This window comes from Talpa occidentalis, unplaced genomic scaffold (assembly GCF_014898055.3).
Source record: "Talpa occidentalis isolate TD23 unplaced genomic scaffold, MPIMG_talOcc4v2.1 talOcc4.13, whole genome shotgun sequence".
Taxonomy (NCBI): domain Eukaryota; kingdom Metazoa; phylum Chordata; class Mammalia; order Eulipotyphla; family Talpidae; genus Talpa; species Talpa occidentalis.
The window spans coordinates 98,482,550-98,506,096 of record NW_023601322.1 but is presented as its reverse complement, the minus strand read 5'-3'; the positions used below and the strand labels follow the sequence as shown (position 1 = coordinate 98,506,096).

Below are 23,547 nucleotides of genomic sequence, written 5' to 3'. Positions count from 1 at the left end.
GCGCCATTGAAGAGAGACCCCGCCGCCGGGGAGGAGAACAGCACCAGCACACAGCCCCGGCCGCCCGGCAACCCGGAAAGGCGGCGCGCTGGAAAAACAGGCATGGATCGCGGTCAAGGGCGGATCGGAATCGGGATCGTGCGCGGAAAAGCAGTGCAGTTGAAAAGCAAACGCGGATCCAGATCGCAGCTGCCCAGGTCCCTGCGCCTGCGACCTAGGCTTGCGGGGAGACGCGCGGAGGCCCTCACTGAGTGAGCAGGCCCAGGCGCCCAGGCACGGGAGCGGGATTCAAAAGGCGCCATCCCCGCGCCACTGAACTGGGCTACAGCCTGAGTCCTGGAACTGAGGGCTTTGGAACTGACACCCAGGGCACGAAACTAGGGGCGTGGGTTCCCCACGATGGTGGGGCACAAGGCAGACACAGCACCCCAAAGCGGTTGAGGTTTACCCTACCATTCCCGCTCTATTCCCTGTCCCACGGGGTGGAAAATCAGCTCCCCAAGGGCTCCAGGAGAGATCTCTGGCGCCACCTAGCGACTTGAAGCCAGCAGAGGCGCCTAGAGGAGCCAGTGGCCAGCTGGGGAGTTAGCCCACGCCGGGCCCCTTCCGACCAGTAGTCTGAGCCCACAGGGGGAGCGAGCACCCACAGCCGGGGCAGACCAGGTGCGCAGAAGAGTGTGACTGAGACCGGACGCACAGGGAGTGTGTCCCACATCACCATCTTAGAACAGGGACATTTCTTCAGTAAAGACTACCTGCAGAAGGCTTCCTCAGGAGCCAGAGGTGAGCGGGGGAAGTTCGCCCACGCCAGACCCCCTCTGGCCTGCAGTCCAAGCCCAGAGGAGGAGCAGGAACCCACCACCGGGGCAGACCAGGCGCACAGGGGAGTGTGTCCCCACATCGGCATTTTAGAACAGGGACCTTTCTCCAGTAAAGACTGCTTGAAACTGACAGATGACTCCTGGAGGAACCAGAGGAGAGCAGAGAAGCTCACCCAAGATGCCGGCCAGTCCCAACTACACAGTGTCCCAACGCATACGGCAAATTAGAAAACAGACAGTAGGGAGTAGAAGAACCACACGCAACCTAGCAACTCCCCAGGGAAAAAGCACACCACAAAAAGAAAACCAGCCCCCAGATTGCAACGACAGTAACTTGGAAGAACTTCTGAGCCTTCCAGAAAGAGAATTTAAAATTGCCGTGATTAAAAAACTGACAGAAGTCATAAAGGAAAACAATGATAAGGGAAAAATAATCAACGATCAGAAGAATGCAATTGAGTCCCTAGAGAGGGAAAACAATGGTCAGAAGAATGAAATGGAGTCCCTAAAGAGGGAAGTAAAAGAAATGCAAGAGAGCAAAGAATTAATGGAAGAACTGAAGAATTCTGGGAAAAGCAATGAAAGCAGAATAGATGAAATGGAAGAACGAATAAGTACTATGGAAGACACAGAAATAAAAAGAACCAAAACAGAAAAGGAAAGAGAAGTACGAAGGAAAAAGAACGAAGAAAGACTTTGGGAACTATCTGACTCCATGAGGAAAGGAAATATAAGAGTTATAGGAATACCAGAAGGAGAGGAGAGAGATGTAGGAACAGAGAAAATATTCAAAGAGATAATTGAAGAGAACTTCCCAAATGTGAAGAAGGAGCTGAAAATTGATATACAAGAAGCAAGAAGAACACCAAACTTCCACGACGAAAGGAAAAATACAGCAAGACACATAATAGTAAAGCTCCCAAGAATCCAGGACAAGGAAAAAATAATGAAGCTGGCAAGAGGGAAGAAACAGATAACATTCAAAGGAAAGCCAATCAGGCTGACATCAGACTTCTCCGAAGAAACACTACGGGCAAGGAGAGAATGGAGGGACATAGTCAACAGACTCCAAGAAAACAGATGCCAACCAAGAATTCTCTATCCCGCAAAGCTCTCCTTTCTCTTTGAAGAAAGAATATGGACCTTCCCAGACAAACAGAAACTCCAGAATTTCATTGCAACTAAACCCCCACTCCAAAAAATACTACAAGGAGTCCTAAAGCCAGAACCTCAGAGGGACGAATAACAATGAAAGAAGGCCAAAAAAAAAAAAAGTTATTAAAAGAATAAATAAATAAAATCAAAGGAAAGACAAACACAATGGCAAATACAGATGCTAACATATCAATATTAACTCTAAATGTAAATGGACTAAACTCTTCAATAAAAAGACACAGAGTTGCAGCCTGGATTAAGAAACAAAACCCAACCTTTTGCTGTCTCCAGGAAACACATTTAGCTACAAAAGATAAAAATAGGCTCAAAGTTAAAGGATGGAAAACAATCCTACAAGCAAATGGACCAAAAAAGAAAGCAGGAACAGCTATACTTATATCAGATAAAACAGATTTCAAACTCAAAAAGATAAAAAGAGACCCCAATGGTCACTACATTATGATCAAGGGGACAATACTTCAAGAAGAAATAACACTCATTAACATATACTCACCAAACGAAGGAGCACCAAAATATATCAGACAACTGTTATCCTCTCTGAAAACAGACATCAGAGAAAACACATACGTAGTGGGAGACTTCAACACACCACTATCAACAATGGATAGATCAACAAGACAAAAAATAAGTAAAGAAACCAAAGCTCTAAATAAGGACCTAGAGCAATTGGGCTTAACAGACATCTATAGAACACTAAACCCCAAAAAAACGGAGTACACATTCTTCTCAAGCGCACACGGATCATTCTCCAGGATCGATCACATACTGGGGCACAAGACAAACATCAACAGATACACCAAGATTGAAATCATATCAACCATCTTTTCTGACCATGAAGGCATCAAACTAGAAATAAACCATAAAAAGAAGGCAAGGAACTTTCCTACCTCATGGAGATTAAAAACCACACTACTGGAAGACCACTGGACTAATGAGGAGATCAAACAAGAAATTAAAAAATTCTTTGAATTGAACAAGGAGGACACCAATATCCTAAATGTATGGGATGCAGCAAAAGCAGTAATAAGAGGAAAATATATAGCAATAGAAGCTCACATCAAGAAACAAGAAAGAACTCAAAGAAACAACCTAATCTCGAAGCTCAAAGATCTAGAAAAAGAACAACAAAAAAACCCCAAAACCAGTAGAAGAAAAGAAATAATAAAAACAAAAGCAGAAATAAATGAAATTGAAACTAAAAAAACAATCCAAAAGATCAATGAAACCAAGAGCTGGTTCTTTGAAAAAATCAATAAAATAGACAAACCCCTAGCCAGGCTCACAAAGGAAAAAAGGGAGAAAGCACAAATACACAGGATCATCAATGAAAGAGGAGAAATCACAACGGACACAGCAGAATCAAAAGAATAATCAGTAACTACTATGAACAGTTATATGGAAACAAGTTTAACAATCTAGAGGAGATGGACAAATTCCTACAACTCTACAATCACCCAAAGCTAGATAAAGAAGAAATAGAATACCTAAACAGACCAATTACAAGCAGCGAAATTGAAATGGTAATCAAAAACCTCCCCAAAAACAAAAGCCCAGGACCTGATGGATTTACAAATGAATTCTACCAAAGATTCAGAGACGAATTAGTGCCTATCCTTCACAAACTCTTCCAAAAAATTGAGAAGGAAGGGACAATACCAAACACGTTCTATGAAGCCAACATTACACTAATACCAAAACCAAACAAGGACAACACAAAAAAGGAAAACTACAGGCCAATCTCCCTAATGAACACTGATGCAAAAATCCTCAATAAAATTTTAGCTATCAGAATCCAACAATGCATCCATAAGATAATTCACCACGACCAAGTAGGATTCATTCCAGGGACACAAGGATGTTTTAACATCCGAAAATCAATCAACGTTATCCAACACATCAACAAAAAGAAATATAAAAACCATATGATAATATCAATAGATGCTGAGAAAGCTTTCGACAAAGTGCAACACCCATTCATGATAAAAGCCCTTGAAATTCTTGGGATACAAGGAACGTACCTCAACATCATAAAGGCCATCTATGACAAGCCAACAGCCAGTATCATTCTCAATGGTGAAAAGCTGAAAGCAATTCCATTAAGATCTGGAACAAGACAAGGATGTCCACTCTCACCACTGCTTTTCAATATAATACTGGAAGTCCTAGCCAGAGCAATAAGACAAGAGAAAGACATCCAAGGAATCCAAATAGGAAAAGAAGAAGTCAAACTATCACTATTTGCAGATGATATGATAATATACATAGAGAACCCCAAAAAGTCCACAGAAAAACTAATTCAACTCATCAATCAGTTCATAAAGTGGCAGGATACAAAATCAACACGCAAAAGTCAGTAGCCTTCCTATACACAAACAATAAATCTGAAGAAGAAGAAATCAAAAAAACCATCCCTTTTTTTATTGAAACAAAAAAAATCAAATATTTGGGAATAAATCTAACAAAGAGGTAAAAGACCTATACAAAGAAAACTATAAAACACTGTTAAAAGAAATAGAAGAAGACACAAAGAAATGGAAAGACATCCCCTGCTCATGGATTGGAAGAATAAACATTATTAAAATGGCCATCCTTCCAAAAGCAATATACAGATTCAATGCTATTCCAATCAAAATTTCAATGTCATTCTTCAAAGAAATAGAACAATTATTGATGAAATTCATATGGAATCACAAAAAACCCGAATAGCCAAAGCTCTCCTGAAAAAAAAGGGAATGGAGGCATCACACTCCCAGACTTCAAACTCTACTACAAAGCATAATCATCAAAACTGCAGGGTATTGGAACAAGAACAGACATACAGACCAATGGAATCGAATAGAAAATCCAGAAATAAACCACAGATTTATGGTCAACTAATCTTTGACAAAGGAGCAAAGACTATGCATTGGAGCAAAGAAAGTTTGTTCAATAAATGGTGCTGGGAAAACTGGGTCGCTACATGCAAAAGAATGAAGCTTGACCACTACCTCACACCATACACAAAAATCAACTCAAAATGGATTAAAGAACTAGACATAAGACCTGAAACCATAAAATATATAGAAGGAAATATAGGCGAAACACTACGTGATTTGCACATCAAAGACATCTTTACAGACACATCACCCAAAGCAGTGATAGTGAAGGCAAAGATAAACAGCTGGGACTACATCAAATTAAAGAGCTTCTGCACAGCAAAAGAGACAATAACAAAAACAAAGAGAAACCCCACCAACTGGGAGAACATTTTGCACCCAACACTAATGATAAAGGACTGATCACAAAAATCTGCAAAGAGCTGATGAGACTCAACAACAACAAAGAAAATAATCCAGTCAAAAAATGGGCAGAAGAGCTAAAAAGAAACTTCTCTGAAGAGGAAATGCAAATGGCCAACAGACATATGAAAAAATGTTCAACATCACTTGCCATCAGGGAAATGCAAATCAAAACTACCATGAGATACCATCTCACACCAGTGAGAATGGCACATATTAAAAAAACTAGCAACAACAAATGCTGGCGAGGGTGTGGAGGAAAAGGAACTCTTCTGCACTGTTGGTGGGAGTGCAAACTGGTCCAACCACTGTGGAGAGCTGTGTTGAGATTTCTGGACCTACTAAACATAGAGCTTCCATATGATCCAGCAATTCCACTCCTAGGTATTTACCCAAAGGACACAGAAACATCAATTCCAAAGAACACCTGCACCCCTATGTTTATAGCAGCACTGTTTACAATAGCTAAGCTTTGGAAACAACCCAAATGCCCAAAAATAGATGACTGGATCAAGAAGATGTGGTACACATATACCATGGAATATTACTCAGCATTCAAAAAAGATAAACACATGCAATTTGCAGCAACATGGATGGTGCTGGAAGGGATCATGCTCAGCGAAATAAGCCAAAAAGAAAAAGAAAAATACCGGATGGTCTCACTCATAGCAGGAATCTAGAAAACTTAAATAAGGGACCAGGAAAATGAATAACTATAAGAAAGTGAAAATCAAAATCAACAAAAAACTATGAACCAGAGACACTTTTTTGGGGGGGGCGGCGAGGGGAGGGATTGGGGTCAGAATGGGGGGGCTGCAATTGTATGGGGAATATAACAATAAAATTTATTATTATAAAAAAAAAAAATGGTGCTGGGAAAACTGGGTCGCTACATGCAAAGAATGAAGCTTGACCACTACCTCACACCATACACAAAAATCAACTCAAAATGGATTAAAGAACTAGACATAAGACCTGAAACCATAAAATATATAGAAGGAAATATAGGCGAAACACTACGTGATTTGCACATCAAAGACATCTTTACAGACACATCACCCAAAGCAGTGATAGTGAAGGCAAAGATAAACAGCTGGGACTACATCAAATTAAAGAGCTTCTGCACAGCAAAAGAGACAATAACAAAAACAAAGAGAAACCCCACCAACTGGGAGAACATTTTTGCACCCAACACTAATGATAAAGGACTGATCACAAAAATCTGCAAAGAGCTGATGAGACTTAACAACAACAAAGAAAAGAATCCAGTCAAAAAATGGGCAGAAGAGCTAAAAAGAAACTTCTCTGAAGAGGAAATGCAAATGGCCAACAGGCATATGAAAAAATGTTCAACATCACTTGTCATCAGGGAAATGCAAATCAAAACTACCATGAGATACCATCTTACACCAGTGAGAATGGCACATATTAAAAAAACTAGCAACAACAAATGTTGGCGAGGGTGTGGAGAAAAAGGAACTCTTCTGCACTGTTGGTGGGAGTGCAAACTGGTCCAACCACTGTGGAGAGCTGTGTGGAGATTTCTGGACCTACTAAACATAGAGCTTCCATAGGATCCAGCAGTTCCACTCCTAGGTATTTACCCAAAGGACACAGAAACATCCATTCCAAAGAACACCTGCACCCCTATGTTTATAGCAGCACTGTTTACAATAGCTAAGCTTTGGAAACAACCCAAACCCCAAAAATAGATGACTGGATCAAGAAGATGTGGTACATATATACCATGGAATATTACTCAGCATTCAAAAAAGATAAACACATGCAATTTGCAGCAACATGGATGGCACTGGAGGGGATCATGCTCAGCGAAATAAGCCAAAAAGAAAAAGAAAAATACCGGATGGTCTCACTCATAGTAGGAATCTAGAAAACTTAAATAAGGGACCAGGAAAACGAATAACTATAAGAAAGTGAAAATCAAAATCAACAAAAAACTACGAACCAGAGACACTTTTAGGGGGACGGGGGTGGGAGGGGAGGGATTCGGGTCAGAATGGGGGTGCTGCAATTGTATGGGGAATATAAAAATAAAATTTATTATTAAAAAAAAATAAAAAAATAAATCCTTAACAATATCTTTCAGTTTTCATTCTATCAGCCCTTCACCATCTTGGGTAGGTTAATTCCTAGGTGTTTAGGTGCCGTTCTTGACTTGTCTCTCTCCCATGCTATAGTTACATTTGTCAGCAGCAGTTCTGTTGCGTGTATCTTCAAAATACATCCAGAATATGAAAATGTCTCACTACCTCTTACTGCCAAATTCCTGACTCAAGGCACCATCCTCCCCTGCCTAGATTATTACAATAACCCATGACTAATCGATAGATTCCATTCTTGCCCTCTGTGGGTTTCTTTTTGCTGTGGCAGCCAAAGTGATCTTTATTCAGATGTTTAGATCAGAACATGTCATTCTTGTGCTCAGCAGCACCAGAGGACAGTAAGTTACAGTCCTGCCTATGACCTGAGACTGCACATGATCCGCCCCCAACCTCTGTGACCTCTCTGTGTTTGCTCTGCTCCAGTCACACTGTCTTCTGGCTGCTCCTGCAACACCCCCGCGCCCCAACCTCAGGGCTGTAGCACTTGCTGTTGCCCCATGTGGAGTGCTCTTTCCCCCAATTCCCTTTTTTGTGAGGCTGACTCATTTGAAAGTTAAATTCTTCCTTCACCTGAGCACTGACCATCCATGTCGAAACTTTATTATTTTTTTTCTTTTTCATACTTACCACTTACTACCTAACACATTGCATAGTATATTTAACATCCTTACTGTTTATGCTCCACCAGGATATAAGTTAACAAGGGCAGAGATTTTGTCTATGTAGTTTTTTTTTGCTGGCACTAACCAGGGCCTTCTAAAATGCGTGGCACAAAGTAGGTTTTTGAGTATTGTTGAAAGAATGAATAAAGCATATAATAGGGGCAACAAAAAGGGAGAGTTTAAAAGATCAAATAGTAATAAAATTATACATTCTCTTGAGAAGTTTTCAATAAATATGACATAATGAGAACACTAGCTAATCTCCCTTGACTAAGATATGAAAAATTCTTCATATAATATAGTGGAAAGCACTGAAAAACTTTAAAACAGGAATACTGAATTATATATCTATAATTGGACAACAATTATGAACTATTAAATTTGGACAATTATAAGCTATTAAAGTCAATGAAGCCTATTTTACTGATATTTGAAAAGTAATAATTCCACTTGAATACATTTCTTTAATATAATATATAGCAATTTCTACATGTTTGCCCGTACCCATCACCTTTTACCAATTAGATTAAGTCAGGTAAATAATTAGGTAATATATTCTGTGGGTTGAAATTCCTGTCATTTATTCTTTCTAATTCCTCCTTTTAAAAGTCTTAATGGACATTTTCATCTAAAATAATTTCTTAGGTAGTGGAACACCTTTATAATGTAGCATGATCCTTAGATAACTAAGACAGCCAGTAAGATAATTTTGAGTGGTAGGCTGAATCATGTTTTAATTTTAAAAAATAGCAATTGATCATGAAAGATTTTAATGCAAATATTAAAGCATATAAAATTAGCCTTATTACATCAGAGATATTATTAGGTATTTCCTCATTTAAAGTTAGAAATTGAAACCTAATGAAAAGAAATCACACATGCCTTAACTATTTTTTTCCAGATCAGGAAATTATGAATGTTGTGATTATGATTTAGGTTGGTAAGAGTCAGCTGAGTAAATACTGCCCTCTAGCAATCTCAAGAAAGAATAATAATAGCTAGCATGTTAGGAGGTCTTTCCCAGGGGTTTGGTAATGTCAAAATAAGAAATATCAGTAGAAAAAAAGCAAAGAAAAAGAGCTTATTAACTTGATCTTAAAGAGCAGAAAATTATGTCTCAAAATGTACAAAGGTATAAAAACAAAAAAGATAAAAATGGAAGTATTTCTTGTAATATAAACTCTTTTGTCAAATAATTTCGTCTAGAAGATATTGTATTTATAGATATATTGCTTCTCTCCCCTGTATTATATTATTATTATTATCATTTATTACTGTTGTTAAAGGAAGTCTCTTCAACTTGCCTTTATTATCCTATGTGCATCCTATATTTCTCTTCAGCTCTGTAAAACTATCAGTTTAATGCCTTGAAACGATTCTCTGCATTACAAAAATGTTCATCCAGCTATTGCAGAAAGAGATTCCTAAAAACAGCAGGGTTTCAAAGCAGTAAAGACTGTCAAATATTTTATTGAAACCTTGAATCTCTGGATTTTGTGATCTGGTAGTGACATGTGTGTTTTAAACTTCAGGAAATTTATGAAAATTAATTAGTGGATATAAGACACTTGGCAGGTGATGTGGTATGTATCAGACATCAGTGTAGGAATTAAAATTATCATGCTTAGTATCAATCTAGAAACTACAATAGGAAAGGATTTTAATAGCTCAAAGTTCTGAAGTGACCTCATGAAGCAATCTAACAAAAGATACATGTTTAGTTGGGGTAATGATTTTTAATAGTTATTTTTAACTATGCCTTTATTCAATTTCTGAAGATTATTTTAAAAATGATTTAAACATATAGAAATAACTAAAAAGACCCACTGGACCCAAATAGTAAATAGTCAAATTTCTTTCCTTTGTACCAAAGGTTATATTACTAACATCTTTTGCAGATAATGATTTCATTAATACTGAAAGTAGGATGAAATAAAAAAAAATAAGCAACTTCATAAACATACTTTTCTATATTCTTACTTGTCTTACAATGCTGAACTGAAGAGTTATAAAGTAGAAACTGAAAATAAAATTATTTGGATCATTTAATGGTCTGAGAAGCACATTAGCCACTGGATAATTACAGAATTAGCTGTATTTTCAGAGTACCTTTCAATTATCTCATTGAGCAACACATACAAGAAAAACTTTTTGAAATTTTTAGACAAAATTACTTTAAGCAAAACATGCTTAAAGTAAAAATTACATGCTATGTAATTCTTTATGTGAGCTAGAAAAGTACTTTAAAAATAAACAAATAAGAGAGGTTAACATTCAAAGTGGCAATCTCACCAACTCAAACAAATAATAAAATCTATACTGTTATTAGTATAAGTCTTCTGGCAAAGTATTTGTTAATTAATGCAAAAAAATGTCCACTACAACTTGTAAATACTGCTTTTCTAAGTGTAAATTATATTAATATAAGCAAGAAAATCGTGAAAGATGATCAGACTAATGTTAATGAGTAAAACAGCACCACCAATAATTGCTAACCCTTAACTCTTACTGTGGACCTAGAATTGAACAGTTTATATGTGATACCTCATTTAATTACCATAATAATTCTATGAGGCAAGAATTATTATAATCAACATTAGCAGGAGGAGAGCTAAGTTAAGAGAAACTAACTCAATTAAGGATTTGGCGAGGAAGCTGACAAGGGAAGAGAAGAACCCCGGCCATGTGGCACCAGTGTCTGCGTGCTGGCCCCACACACTAGCAACCTCAAGGGGCTGTCCCAGAGTGTGGGGAACCAAGACCGGCAGGGGTCCACAAAGCAAAGCTATCGCCACTCTGCTAACATTTACACAAATGCTGCAAAATCAGGAGAAAAAGTATTAATTATATTCATTATTTTTTAAATGTTTCATGAATCATGATGAAGTATGCACAAAGTGCTGAAGCATAATGACTGGAGGAACAGCGCCTACGTGATCCTTTGAGCTGTGAGTGTCACAGATGCCTTTCCTAAAGAAACACCATTTCGACTTGAAAGAATAAACAAAATCAACAATGATTTTGTTCACGCTTGCAATATCTGGCAGACATTTCTTGAAAATGAATGAAGTGAGCCTGTTACCTTAAGCAAAAATCTAGCTGTCAGGTGAAGATCAGAAGTTTGGAAACACTACATGCCATTGCGTAACACCCCAACTCTGATGAGTGAGGTGGTGATAGTAATGTGATTTCTTTTGATATTATATAATGAAATGATTCAGAGTTGAAAGATCTGCAAAATTCAGTGAATCAACATTTTCTCAATGACCAATGTGCAATGTAGCAGAGTGTGGAAATGTCACGGACATGGCTTCAGATGGTACACTGAGACCAGGCTGTATGCTATGACTGCCTGGAACGGTCCCCACCCAAACCAGCTTTTCTGTACAGACTTCCAACCAGACAGCGTGCCACATAGATCACATTCAGAAGCAGATCGGAGATCCAACTTGTTTCTATTACATAGAGATAATAAAAGTATCAAACAGCATCATTCATACTTTTTTTTTGTTTTTTCAAATATGTTATTTTGGTTAACATGTAATGGTTTCATTACTGTCCTTTAAAAATAAATTAATACATAAATATTGCCTATATGCATCAATAAAAAATGATAGATATAGCCCACATAAGAAACTGTCTGGGATCCCTGATTAATTTTAAGATTGTAAAGGGGTCCCAAGACCAAAAAAATTTGAGCACTGATGCGTTATGTCCCTGTCTCTCAATCAGTATAAGGACTCGTTAGATTGAAAATAGGATGAGAGGAGCAGGAATTCAAATGAGAGTTTAATAAATAGGCAAAGTTATTGCATTTAACTTGGGTGCATGTATTTTCAGCAGAAGCCAAACCCAAGGACATACCATAGCACTGTGCAGGTGCCTAGGACAGGCTAGTGATGTCTCTTGTTAGGAGAAATCCTAAATAAGGTCACCTTTGTCATTGATCCCGACCCACATTTTGATAAAGTTGCAAAAGCTCATTGCCAGTTCTCTTTTCAGAATAAAATCTAAAATTTCTTTATGTTAAAATAACAAAAAGGAGTCAGGGGTGAATGAAGAAACAAATGAACAAACAAAAATAAATAATCAAGAAGTAAATATTTCTAAGCAATTCATTCACACTTTCTGTTAATATAAAGTCAGCTGTATATATATTTTGAGATGATAGTGACACACTTTACGGAAGGAGCAGATCAGGAGTAGTGCAGCCTCTGTAAGGACTGCAGGGAAAGGACAGTGGTTTCGGCTGCATACTTGCTTATCACTGAAGGTGTCAGCTCAATCCTTAGCAGCGATCACCGGTTCCAATGCACAGCTAGTACTGAGATACGACTTATCATTTCTCTTAATGGTCAACTGACAGCTTTTCATAATTTGCAAGCTGAAAGCTATTCATGGCATTTTAGGAAAACAGTTTCCTTAGGAATGAAGAAGGCACTTTCTGGCTCTCATTTCGTAGGCTTGGCATATATTCAGAAGCGGAAACATACACCAAGACAAAAATGATAAAATCACCCTGGCCTCAAATTTGTCAAATACACATTACTCAACCTATTTATATGTAAATCACATAACTGCCGTGACATCTATAATCGAAGCATCACATCAGTGCACACAACGCCTAATGATTCAGGCTGCAGCATCACTCAGGATGCAGAGTTCTGTGACCCTCAGCAAATGGAAAGGAGCCAGGAGTCAATCTTCCTGCAGTGGGAGCCTGTGCGAGATGGTGACGGGAGATTAACCAGGGATGGCGGTGATAGGATTAGTTACTGGACAGGAAACCCAGCTTGGGATTTCATTGTGAAAGTGACGGCCCGCCCCTGGCAGAGTCCTAGCCTGCACTGTTAGAACCACAGTAAGTCACCTAAATGAATATTTTAAAGATAGAAGTTGGAAGACAATAATTCGAGGAGGAAAAAAGAATGCTCTGCACACACAAATGAAATGCAACAAAAATATGTGATTATTAATAGAACAAGAAAAATGCTGCATTTTCATCACATCCCTCTCGCTACTATTCATTGTCAACAATTTCAACATTAAAAACATCAAATCTGTTTGCAAACTTAAATTTAATAGTAATAGCCTTGGGATTTTCATATTCTGCACAGACTTAAGCAGGCCAACAAAAGAAAAATAACAAACAAGCAGATCACAGCACTTCAAAAACAATTTTTCTATTAACAGTTTAACTTTCTTTTTAATGTTCCTTTCATTTTGCCCATTCCCTCTGACAAGAGGTTAGACAGGAATTTTCTTCAGGGGAGGATGTATGCTCAGTGCCCTCAGTTTCTTTGTTCACACTAGCATTCTCAATGGTGACGGAACGGTGCCCTCGAGTGCTTGGACATGCACGCATAGTCCCTGTTCAGAAACACTTGTAAGCGCTTTGTTGTCACAGTGATGAAGGGACCTTCACGGGTTACCAGTGGCCAGGCTGAGGATGCTCAGCATTTGCCATGTGCTAAACGCTGTCACCCCATCTGGAACTGACCCCTTTTCCACATGAATGTCGCACCAGATGAGCCACACCCCACATACATTAATACCACCCTTATAATAATATTGGTATTGAGGTTCCCACAAAAAGTTATACAAAAATACCCCAGTAACTATGTGAGGGGATCATATGGAGAGGGAAGCATGAATGGAAAATATGATTTCAAAATTGTTGAAAATTAACTCACCCCACGTAGCAGCACATGCAACCAAGGCCAATGTACTGTCCACCCAGACTGAACACACCTTTTGCCATAACTGCTTTGAAAAAATTTTACATCAAATTCATATATTAACAAAAGAATGGAAGGTCCTTTGTATCACTCGATTATGATTCTTTTTTTAAATTTAGATCTTGTACTCTATACATTCTGTAGCAATTCCTTCTTAATAAAAATTATAAACATAACATTTCATATTTAGGTCTTAAATTTTGTTCTTTTATGTATGGTGTGGGGTTAGCCTTTGATTCCCACCTCCCTTCATGTATTTACCCAACTGTATCAGGACACAAGAACCGGGGTACAGGCCAGATGCATGGGAGGGTGAGAGGATTCACTAGAGACAGAGTGGGGAATAGAACAGGCAGACTGACTGAAATACACTGCTGAGGGAAGCAGCAGGCAAGACAGGAGAGGTCTGCCACACCGTGTAGGTATCTCCCCAGCTGGCCGGGATCAAACCCATGCTGCAGAGGCTGCAGACAGTTTCATAGCGCTGCACTCAATTGCCTGCGCCACCAGGGAGGCCCTCAATAATCTTTCTAATGGACTTCAGAGTCATCTCTGTCAGACACCACATTAAGTGTGGTGTCCATAGGTGGGTGGGTCTGTTGTGTGTTTTCTGTTTTACAGCTTACATTAGTATCACTGCATTAATTTCCTTTTGGAAACATTTGCCTGCCATGTTTGATTATCTTCTTTTGACTAGTATCTTTAAATTATCTTCTATAAGTAGCATATAGATTGATTTTTTAAATAACTGAAATTTCTCTTTATTAGGCAATCTAATTAGCCTACATTCTTTATGTGTTCTTTCAGGTTTTACAAGATTGGTTGAATTTTTCTACCCTTTCTTTTTTTTTAATTAATTTTTAAGATTTATTTATTTATCTATCTATTTATTTATTTTTAAAGACTTATTTATTCATGCATACAAGAACCGGGGTACAGGCCAGATGCATGGGAGGGTGAGAGGATTCACCAGAGACAGAGCAGGGAACAGAACATGCGGAATGACCTAAGGCACAGCTGAGAGGAGCAGTGGGCACGACAGGAGAGGTTTGCTGCACCTTGTGGGATTCTCGCTGGCCAGCCGGGATCGAACCCACACTGCAGAGACCGCGTACAGCTTCACGGCGCTGCGCTCAACTGCCTGCATCATCAGAGGAGGCCCAGATTTATTTACTTTTTATACAAGAGCTGGGGTACAGGTCAGAGGCGTGGGAGGGTGAGAGGATTCACCAGAGACAGAGTGGGGAGCAGAACAGGCAGACGACTGAAATACATTGCTAAGGTGAGCAGCGGGCAAGACAAGAGAGGTCTGCCACGCTATGTGGGAATCTCCCTGGGCGGTCAGGAATTGAACCTGCACTGCAGACAGCTTCACGGCACTGGGATCAACCTACTGCACCACCAGGGAGGCCCCTTTTCTACCCTTTCTAGTGATTCAAACGTTACACGTTTTATTTTTCTTCTTTTCACGATTACCATTAAAATTTATGTATTCTTGCACTTTTGCATTTTTTTCTGAACATAGATACTGACTGCCCTTGGTTCTAGATTATCTTTTAATATTAATAAAAAAAAAAGCCTTGGAAAATAGAGATAAACTCTCCCTTTCCAGCAAAGGACAGTTTTATCTTTAGCCTTGGCAGAAATAAGACAGTGTTTCTCTTTCTCTCCAGAACAAAGGAAAGGCAGGCTTATTGTCCATTAAAAAAAAAAAAAAAAAATTCAAGTTCCCCAAATTCAGGGTTCCTCTTCTATAATGCAGCCCATGGCATATGGAGGTATAAACTGGGTACTTGGGCAGGGGGCTAAGGGAAACCAGCACACATATACTCATATCCACACTATTGCTGTGCTGTGAGTAAGCCTGTGTCTCTGACCCAGGAGCCTCACGTTTTCAGCTGTTCAAGAGGAACAGGCTCATGTATTAGCTATTAAATAGGGTCAAATCAAATCCCTGATCCGAAGGAACCCTGACTTGGTATCTATATATAATGAGCATATTTATCTTTCCCTTCAAGAATGCAGTGACATTTGGACATATTTATCTGAGTTTTCACCTACTCTTACATTTCATGTAATTGTTATTTCAAATTGTATTTGAAATACATCTTGCTATTAGCCTTTTCCAAATTAACTATATATAAATATGGGGTAGACATTGTTTAATTAGATTTATAAACTAGTGAGGATTAGCTGGCTTACCTAAAGAGGGTGAATAGTGCTTGCCACACAGTAAACACCTGATGTGTGGTCACAGTATTATGTTTTCACAAAGTGATTTTGCTCACCACTGCTTCTGACACCATACTCATACAGGGTTCAATTTTACTGATTAACTAAGGCAAAGATAAATTATTTTTCCTCTTGTGATTCCTTTCTCACTACCATCTATATTCATGAACATGACTAAGGATTTAATAGACTATCTAGATAATCCCATACATACTTTCCAATATATGTTTTCTGTCAAGCTCACATTGATGGAACTCATGTAAGTTTTCTCTTTGGCAATAAGTACAATTGGGGCTTTCAAGACAATTTTCTGAAAATAATTATTCCTCCATTTAGTCTATATCTTGGCATTAATATTTTTTGTTCTCAAAAATCTCACACAATTATCAATTTGGACTCAGCAGTTCCTCCCTAGTTTCTTCAACTCTAGTCATAAGCTTGAACTGAGTATTATTCTATATTATACTTCAAATTTATAATATGACATAGGAAAGATTATATAAAAACAAATAGTTATATGATGATATGTATACTGGTTTATTTTTTACAAGGTTTGTCAAGGCTAGTTATTTTATTACATTTAGTGTTGTAGTCTGTATATGTTCTCTTTGGAGCCCTCATTGAATAAGCCAGGGACTCGGATAAGCTTGAAGCAGATGACATGGTACTTGTTAAGGATGGTGGCTACAGGCCTGATCACAGCCTATAGGGCAACGAACTGGGGAGGAACTGCACCCACATTTTAGTCTCTATTCTCCCAGCAGAAGATGAACCAGTTAGGAGCAAACAACTGTCATATGATGTTAGTGTTATCTCCCAAGCACTAAATTTCTTATCTATTAAGTGTTGAAATTATCTGCTTCATACACATTACATATTTGCTTTGAGAGTGAAATGAAATAATGTTTACGAATATATTTTTAACTTCAAAGCACACTTCAAGTACTTGTAAGAGTTACTGCTAGTAATTTAAATGCACTAATTGAGTGTTAATGTGAACATTTTCACCCCGATCTGGACCACTAATATACTGGTCTCTACAAATAAGTCTCTAGAGGAAAGGCATGATCAGGAAACAAAGGTTAAAGGGAAGAATTATTACCTCAAAAAGAATTTTTTTTAGGTTTTCAAAAACCTTATGATGCCATATGCCAAGTCCCTTTTAAAAGAGGCTTGTCTCCATGTCACGCATCATGGATGAGATGCAGGCTAAGCCACACGTGGCTAACCTGTGAGAGTGACCTCTGACTTTGAGCTGGATGTGGACCACTGAGAGCTAATGAAGGAAGGCAAGGTCTGCAAAGTCCAAGGTAATGTATCAAACAAAACTCAGGAGAAGCCCTGTAAGTATTCATTTAGTTCAAATTTTCTACTTCTTCAACAGGCCGGAGACTCTAAGCTATACCCCATCACTTAAAGTGAGACTATGGGCAGTGACTGAGGGCTACAACTGGTAGGAGGAACTTGTCCAGATATAGATTTCTATGACAACGAAACTTTGAAAACAGCATTCCGTATTGCCAATTTCTGCTTTTTTTTTTTTGGACCTCATTTTCTATTACTGCACCAAGTACTTACATCTGGAATAAATCCAATCTCATTGAGATGGTTGCTCAGCTCCGGGTCATGGAAGGCAATCATCTGAGAGAACACAGTCAGATACTCTGAAATGACAATCAATCATCATTTTCACTATAGCACCTTCAAGACATCACATTCACACAAGTTCCTTTTGTCTATACCTAGCAACAGATTTAATTTCTCCATGAAGAAAATACACCAAGCTTACTAGGAAGTAGCACCATGACTCATTTCCTGACTTCAGAGCTACCAGTTCGTTTCTTGAATCACAATTATACACAATGAATGATGTTTTCCTTTTAAACAAATACTAATGAGTACATCTTCTCTAGTGAGCTTGAATGTCTCACATTTATACTGTGTTCAAAATGTTACAGATACTTAAATAAGGAACACCACTATATAAGCAGTCAGAATAGAATAGCTATGCCTCAATTTGTCTACATATTCAGATATAGGCACATGTTCCTGTTCTGATTCATTTCCAGCTAAGACTGCATTTGGCATATTCAGGAATACAAATTTGCATCATGTTAATCAGAAAACAGGTACATAACAGGCAATTACAATGTCTGCTGTTGGTTTTATTCCTACTCTAATTCATAGGTTCAGCACAAATATAAGCATCATTTCCTTAGTTTTCCCATTCTTTCAACAAATTACTAATCTTGTCAATCTACTTACTATGTATTAATATAAAGAAGATACTGGCAACAACTGACTCAAAAGCAAATAACCATCAAATTTTTCTAATTAAAAACAAAATTAACACATATTTCCAAGAGCTCAAGATTTTTCTTTTTGAGATTGAAATGGTAATTCAGTGACAGTTTCTCTTAATTAATAACCTCAACTCTTTCTTTTAATAAAGTAACATCTGTTTTTCAAGCCAATTATTTGGTGAAAATAACCTCTAAAAATAATCTCTGCCTTTTTTTTTAGTTTTTAAAGTTCTTAATTTTTAACATTTCAAGACATGGTAGTCAATCCTTGACAATCTGATATTATCTGTAGCACTCTCCCATATCCCCAATGTACACTTGGTTTCTAATGACCACACTATATAATTACCACACACTTTATAAATAGGAACATCAAGGCCAAAAACAAAGATGAGGAGGTACTGTACTCAATACCATGAAAAAGCTAAATTATGGGTCTTATGTGAAATTTTAGCCAAGGCTGCTAGCTAGAGAGTGGGTATTTAACATTTTTCTTTAATTTGATGTTTATTTTATTGGAAAAGAATTTATTCTGTCTGTCCATTGCTTCAGCTTTTCCTCAAAGAACAAGGAGGGAACAGTGCACATCAGCTTCAAGAATTATAGATTAAAGATCCAGGACAGATTCCAAGGCCCCAGAGACTTCCGGGTTTGACTTGTCTTGATGTTTTCTTTCTCTTTCCAATTAGGGATGTTATGTTTATAGTCCTCATTTACCCAGAAGCCAGAGGTATGGAACATCAACAATCACAAGCATTCAACTGTGTGTTGATGAAAGCATGCAGTTACTAACTTTTAAAAAGCATGCTTCATATTCAACCAGGAAATTATGCCTCAGGCAACTCTCCATAGTTGCTCCAGTTTATTAAATATCATTCTTATTCAAGGCTGATAAAAGATAATTACTATGTGGGATTACATGGCTAATTAAGGGTCTACTGAAGAAAGCTAATCTATCACGCAAACATTTTCCTTGTGTTCTGCCAATTACCGAGGGCTAGGATTTGTATGATATATGACACCTGTTTTAACTGTGTCATATATGTGCATGTGCATTATATATGACACAAACACATGTGTTCATTTGTCTTATGTTATTATATACTATGTTGTATATGGAAATATAAACCAGAAAGCTGGCATATATGGGGTTACTCAGGATAGGCTTTAGATTGAGATATAGTATGGACTGTCACATTCAGAAACATTTCTGTGAAGGAGGATATGGTACAGCTGATAAAGTCAGCACCGTGTTATATTTCAAAAATGCATTTTTTAAGTTGCCTAAAGTTTAAAAAATGAAATGCACATATCCTTTGATTTGTAAACCAACCTGAGAAAACTTAAAGGTAGTACAGAAAAAAAGGCCTGCAGTCAAAATAAAATAAAGGGCCTCCTTGGTGGCACAAGGGGTGAAGCAACCGCACTATGAAGCAGGGAGCAACCCACATGGTGCAGCAGACCTCTCCTGTCTCGCCTGCTGCTCCCCTCAGCAGTGTACTTCAGGTGATCTGCCTGTTCTATTCCCCACTCTGTCTGTGATGAATCCTCTCACCCCTCGCATCTCTGGCCTGTACCCCAGCTCTTGTATCCATAAATAATTTTTTTTAAAAAAAGAAAGAATTCTATGGGTATTACTACTAACTCTTTGAAAACATTCACGCTTGGGGATTTATAATAATGAATGAATACATGCATCCAGAGCCATAAAATAGCCTCCAAATAGTATTTTCAAATTCTTTTAAAAAAGTTATCAAGGTAGTTGTGAAATCTTCCTTTAGCCCCCCAGTAAAGTTTAATGCAGCAATACTGAATGAAACCACGTCTAATATATATTTTTTGTATTTTAATGAAATTTTGTAGCTTTTAATTTTTTGCAATGAAATATAAAATGAAAAAGAAATCGCCTTTCCTGTTCTAATTCCTCTATGTTAAAAATTCTTACTGCCGTCCTTTATTTATACTACATACTTTATATTTTTTATTATTTATTTATACTTATTATAAATATTTATAATTTATATTTAAATATTTATATTTATTATATTATTTGTACTACATACATATATTTATACTACATACTTTTAAAGGACAATCTCACCAAAATTCAGTGTAAGGATCCTATATGACACTATGATACTTTTTGTGTAGTTTTTTAAAAAATAAGTATGTCGTGTGCTTGTTTTTTTAAAAAAAAAATTCATGAAATTTGCATACATGGCTGTTCTTATTTTTTCTGTCCTGAGCAGCTCTTTTTTCACTGTCTGAGCTTGGAGGAAAGAGGAGATAAAGATGAGGGACAGGCTTAAGCAGAAGGTTTCTTCTGCTCACAAATCAAAAGTGGCATTCTCAGTTCTGCAGCTACTTGCTGTTTTCCATCAGGCTGCTAGTTTATCCTGAAGATGATAAGTATAGATAAAAATGCAGGGTCATAAATCTCTTGTCAACAAAAATATGTCCAAACTAAACCATTTGGTGACATTTTGACTCACAGCACTCAAAATAAGTCAAGGTTATTTTACTGCATATGAACCCAAATTAGCTTATTTCCCACTACAAAGCTCTCCAGCTGCAAAATTTGGCTTACTGACTAAAGACACAAGAACAAGCACAAATTTTTATGTCCAAATGAAAAGAGAAATGTAATTTTTAGGACTATACTTGTGAGTCATTTCCTTTTTTTGCTCACATACCCTGCTCTGGTAACAAATGTACATGCAGACTCACCAAATAGTTCTCATATTATTTCTAGTAAATACAGAACTTTTTCTGTTTCAGAAAAATCTCCTTACTCAGATGATGCAAGAAATTCTTGAAGAAACACACTCAATATATTTCCTACTGTCTCCCAACAGCCCATCAGAAAAGTCATTCATGTCACTGACGTGCCTTAGATGTGCACTGCACTGGTAGATTGTAAGCCTGGAGCGAAGCTGTGTCTCCTCCCTCTCTGTTACTGTTTGTTGAGAAAACAGGTGTATGTTATACTTCATTTTGACAACTGCTCTTAAGACTCTCACATCTGTCTTCCTCCCTCTCCTTCAAGACCTACTGAATGTCTGTGTGTAGTGTGACCACATATCCCAGGTTCCTATTTCACTTGGGAGAGCCCCAGTTGCTACCTCTAGACTCAGTGACTGGGGCTTTTAACTCTCAAGAGCATCACAATTCAGTTATTTTGCCATCCTAACTGCAAGTGTCACTATTTTAAATGTTTGGGACTTCACAGTGATGAAGATAACACTGTCCTCAGAGGTTTTAGAAACTTAAACAGGGAAACAGAAAACTGAGGAAACTTTTACCCACTCTTATTTCCCAGATTTGTAGATTATTTCCCCTCCTTTTTCTGATTTGTAAAGACCACATCCTCCAATGGCCCAAATAGGAATCTGCCTGGGTGTTAAGTTTAATGTTTTGCCCAAATTCCCATGGTCGTTTCAGTGAGTGATACACAATAGAATAACTTCAAAGACCAGTATAAAAGTTTTACAGGCTGGCTTTCTGGGCTGCTCATTTCTTAAGTGTAAAATGACACTAAGGTATAGTTGATTTTTCTACCAAGGATTAGTTTCCATCCTTAATAACTACACAGCAGCTTTTTCCTTCAACAGCCCAAAGTCTGCCTTTGCTGCAAGCTATAAGCCTGCTTTCCAATATTTCGGATACTCCTTGCTGATTTTACATGACTCCTCTAAATAACTAACATTCCTTTCCCAGACCTTAGCATGTGTCTTTCCAATAAAAGCTCTAAGTTCCCTTCTTCAGGGTAGTGGATTTGAGTTTGGGCTCCCATCATCTTATGTGGAGCCATCCTGGTAACAAACCTTTCTCCCTGTTTGAAACACTTGGTGTTCAGTGTTTGTTGCTGTGTGTTGGGGGCAAACAAGCTGACCTGACGGTAACAATCTTGGATAATGGAGAGGGCCAAAGATGAGTTACATAATCAGTTTATTATTTTTTAATAATTGCTGGCACTTTTAATAAGTGTTGGTACTTTATCAACTCAATGACAATGTTACCAGGATAATTTGAGTGACAAAAATGTTAATATTTATTTATTTATGCAAGAAGTACTCTTCTTAAAAACTTCTATGAGTAACAGGTTAGAAGACCTTGGATTAAAAAAAAAATCCTGACTAAACAGATCATATTTTGCTCATCTGTAAGAGGCAAAGCATTTAGCATTTATGAGTATCTAAATACTGTTCTTATGGAAAGTTCTTAGATAAAAATTCAAGTTCTATTAGGGTATAATTAAAACAAGATTTTTACCCCAAAGAACATTTAAAGTTGCTATAGAATACAAAAATCTGGATTTCCACAGAGACAATTAAAGGACAAAATGATTATGTAATTCTACAACAAGCTGCTGAATTGACCTTATATACAATACAGAATTTTTCCAAAACCTGTGAGGAAAAAGTATGCATGTGACATTTAAGTCAATCAAAACCATCATTACTGGTAAGACAAAGGTAGAGGGGAGTAGAAACAAAGAGGGGAACCAATAAAATGATAGCTATTTCTAAGTCTAAAAATCCACTTTGAATGCAAGCATGCTACTGCTCTTCCATAAACTTTAGTAACCAACAACCAGGCAGGTTCAGTCCTGCCTGAGCCCCTCATCCCCCGCTCTCTCTGACTCCAAGCACCAGATTTGACCTCAGCTGTCTCAAAATCCAATTTTGTACATTTTTATTGCAGTTCTCTCCCTGCTGTTTTCTGAAGAATGTCTTTCTCTTCTTTCCCTAAGCAAATTCCTGCTAATGGTTAAAATTCATCAATAACTAGCCCCTTTTTTAGGAAATCTTTCTAGACATGCCATATCTTGCCTTTGTCACCGAAAGTTAAAGAAATCAAAATAACCTCTTCCTACTTCTTCTTCTATGTTAATATAATATAGTACTAGGTATGCCTATTTCATTGACTTATAATTTGTTATTTCTACATTTATCTCCTACATTGGGCTATGAAATTCCTTGGAAAAGGACTGCCAGTTGATTACCTTAAGAACCCCAGTTGTTTAAGCAGTGCCTCACACAGGGTCAGAGTTGAACAATTACTTCCTGAAAGAAGAATAACTGAAAGTATGCCTTTTATAATGTGTATAATCAGTGTAAAAATTGAACAAATGATTTAAAACACCTTGCGTATTGTTTCCTGGAACAGTGTAGATGTAACATTTTACATAATAATATTAATCAATCAAACTAA

The 23,547-nt window shown here is 37.6% G+C and overlaps 1 protein-coding gene across 3 annotated transcripts in view; it reads right to left on the bottom strand.

Annotated features, from left to right (window-relative positions):
- Positions 1–23,547, bottom strand: part of TBCK (TBC1 domain containing kinase) — a 147,795-nt gene that overhangs the window by 64,623 nt on the left and 59,625 nt on the right. For all 3 annotated transcript variants that reach the window (XR_008551562.1, XM_037509583.2, XM_037509584.2), the window contains exon 20: positions 17,609–17,694. Coding sequence is in view for 2 of the 3 variants with exons in the window: in XM_037509583.2 (XP_037365480.1) it covers positions 17,609–17,694 (86 nt within the window). In the remaining variant the exon portion in view is untranslated. The remainder of the gene's footprint in view (positions 1–17,608; positions 17,695–23,547) is intronic.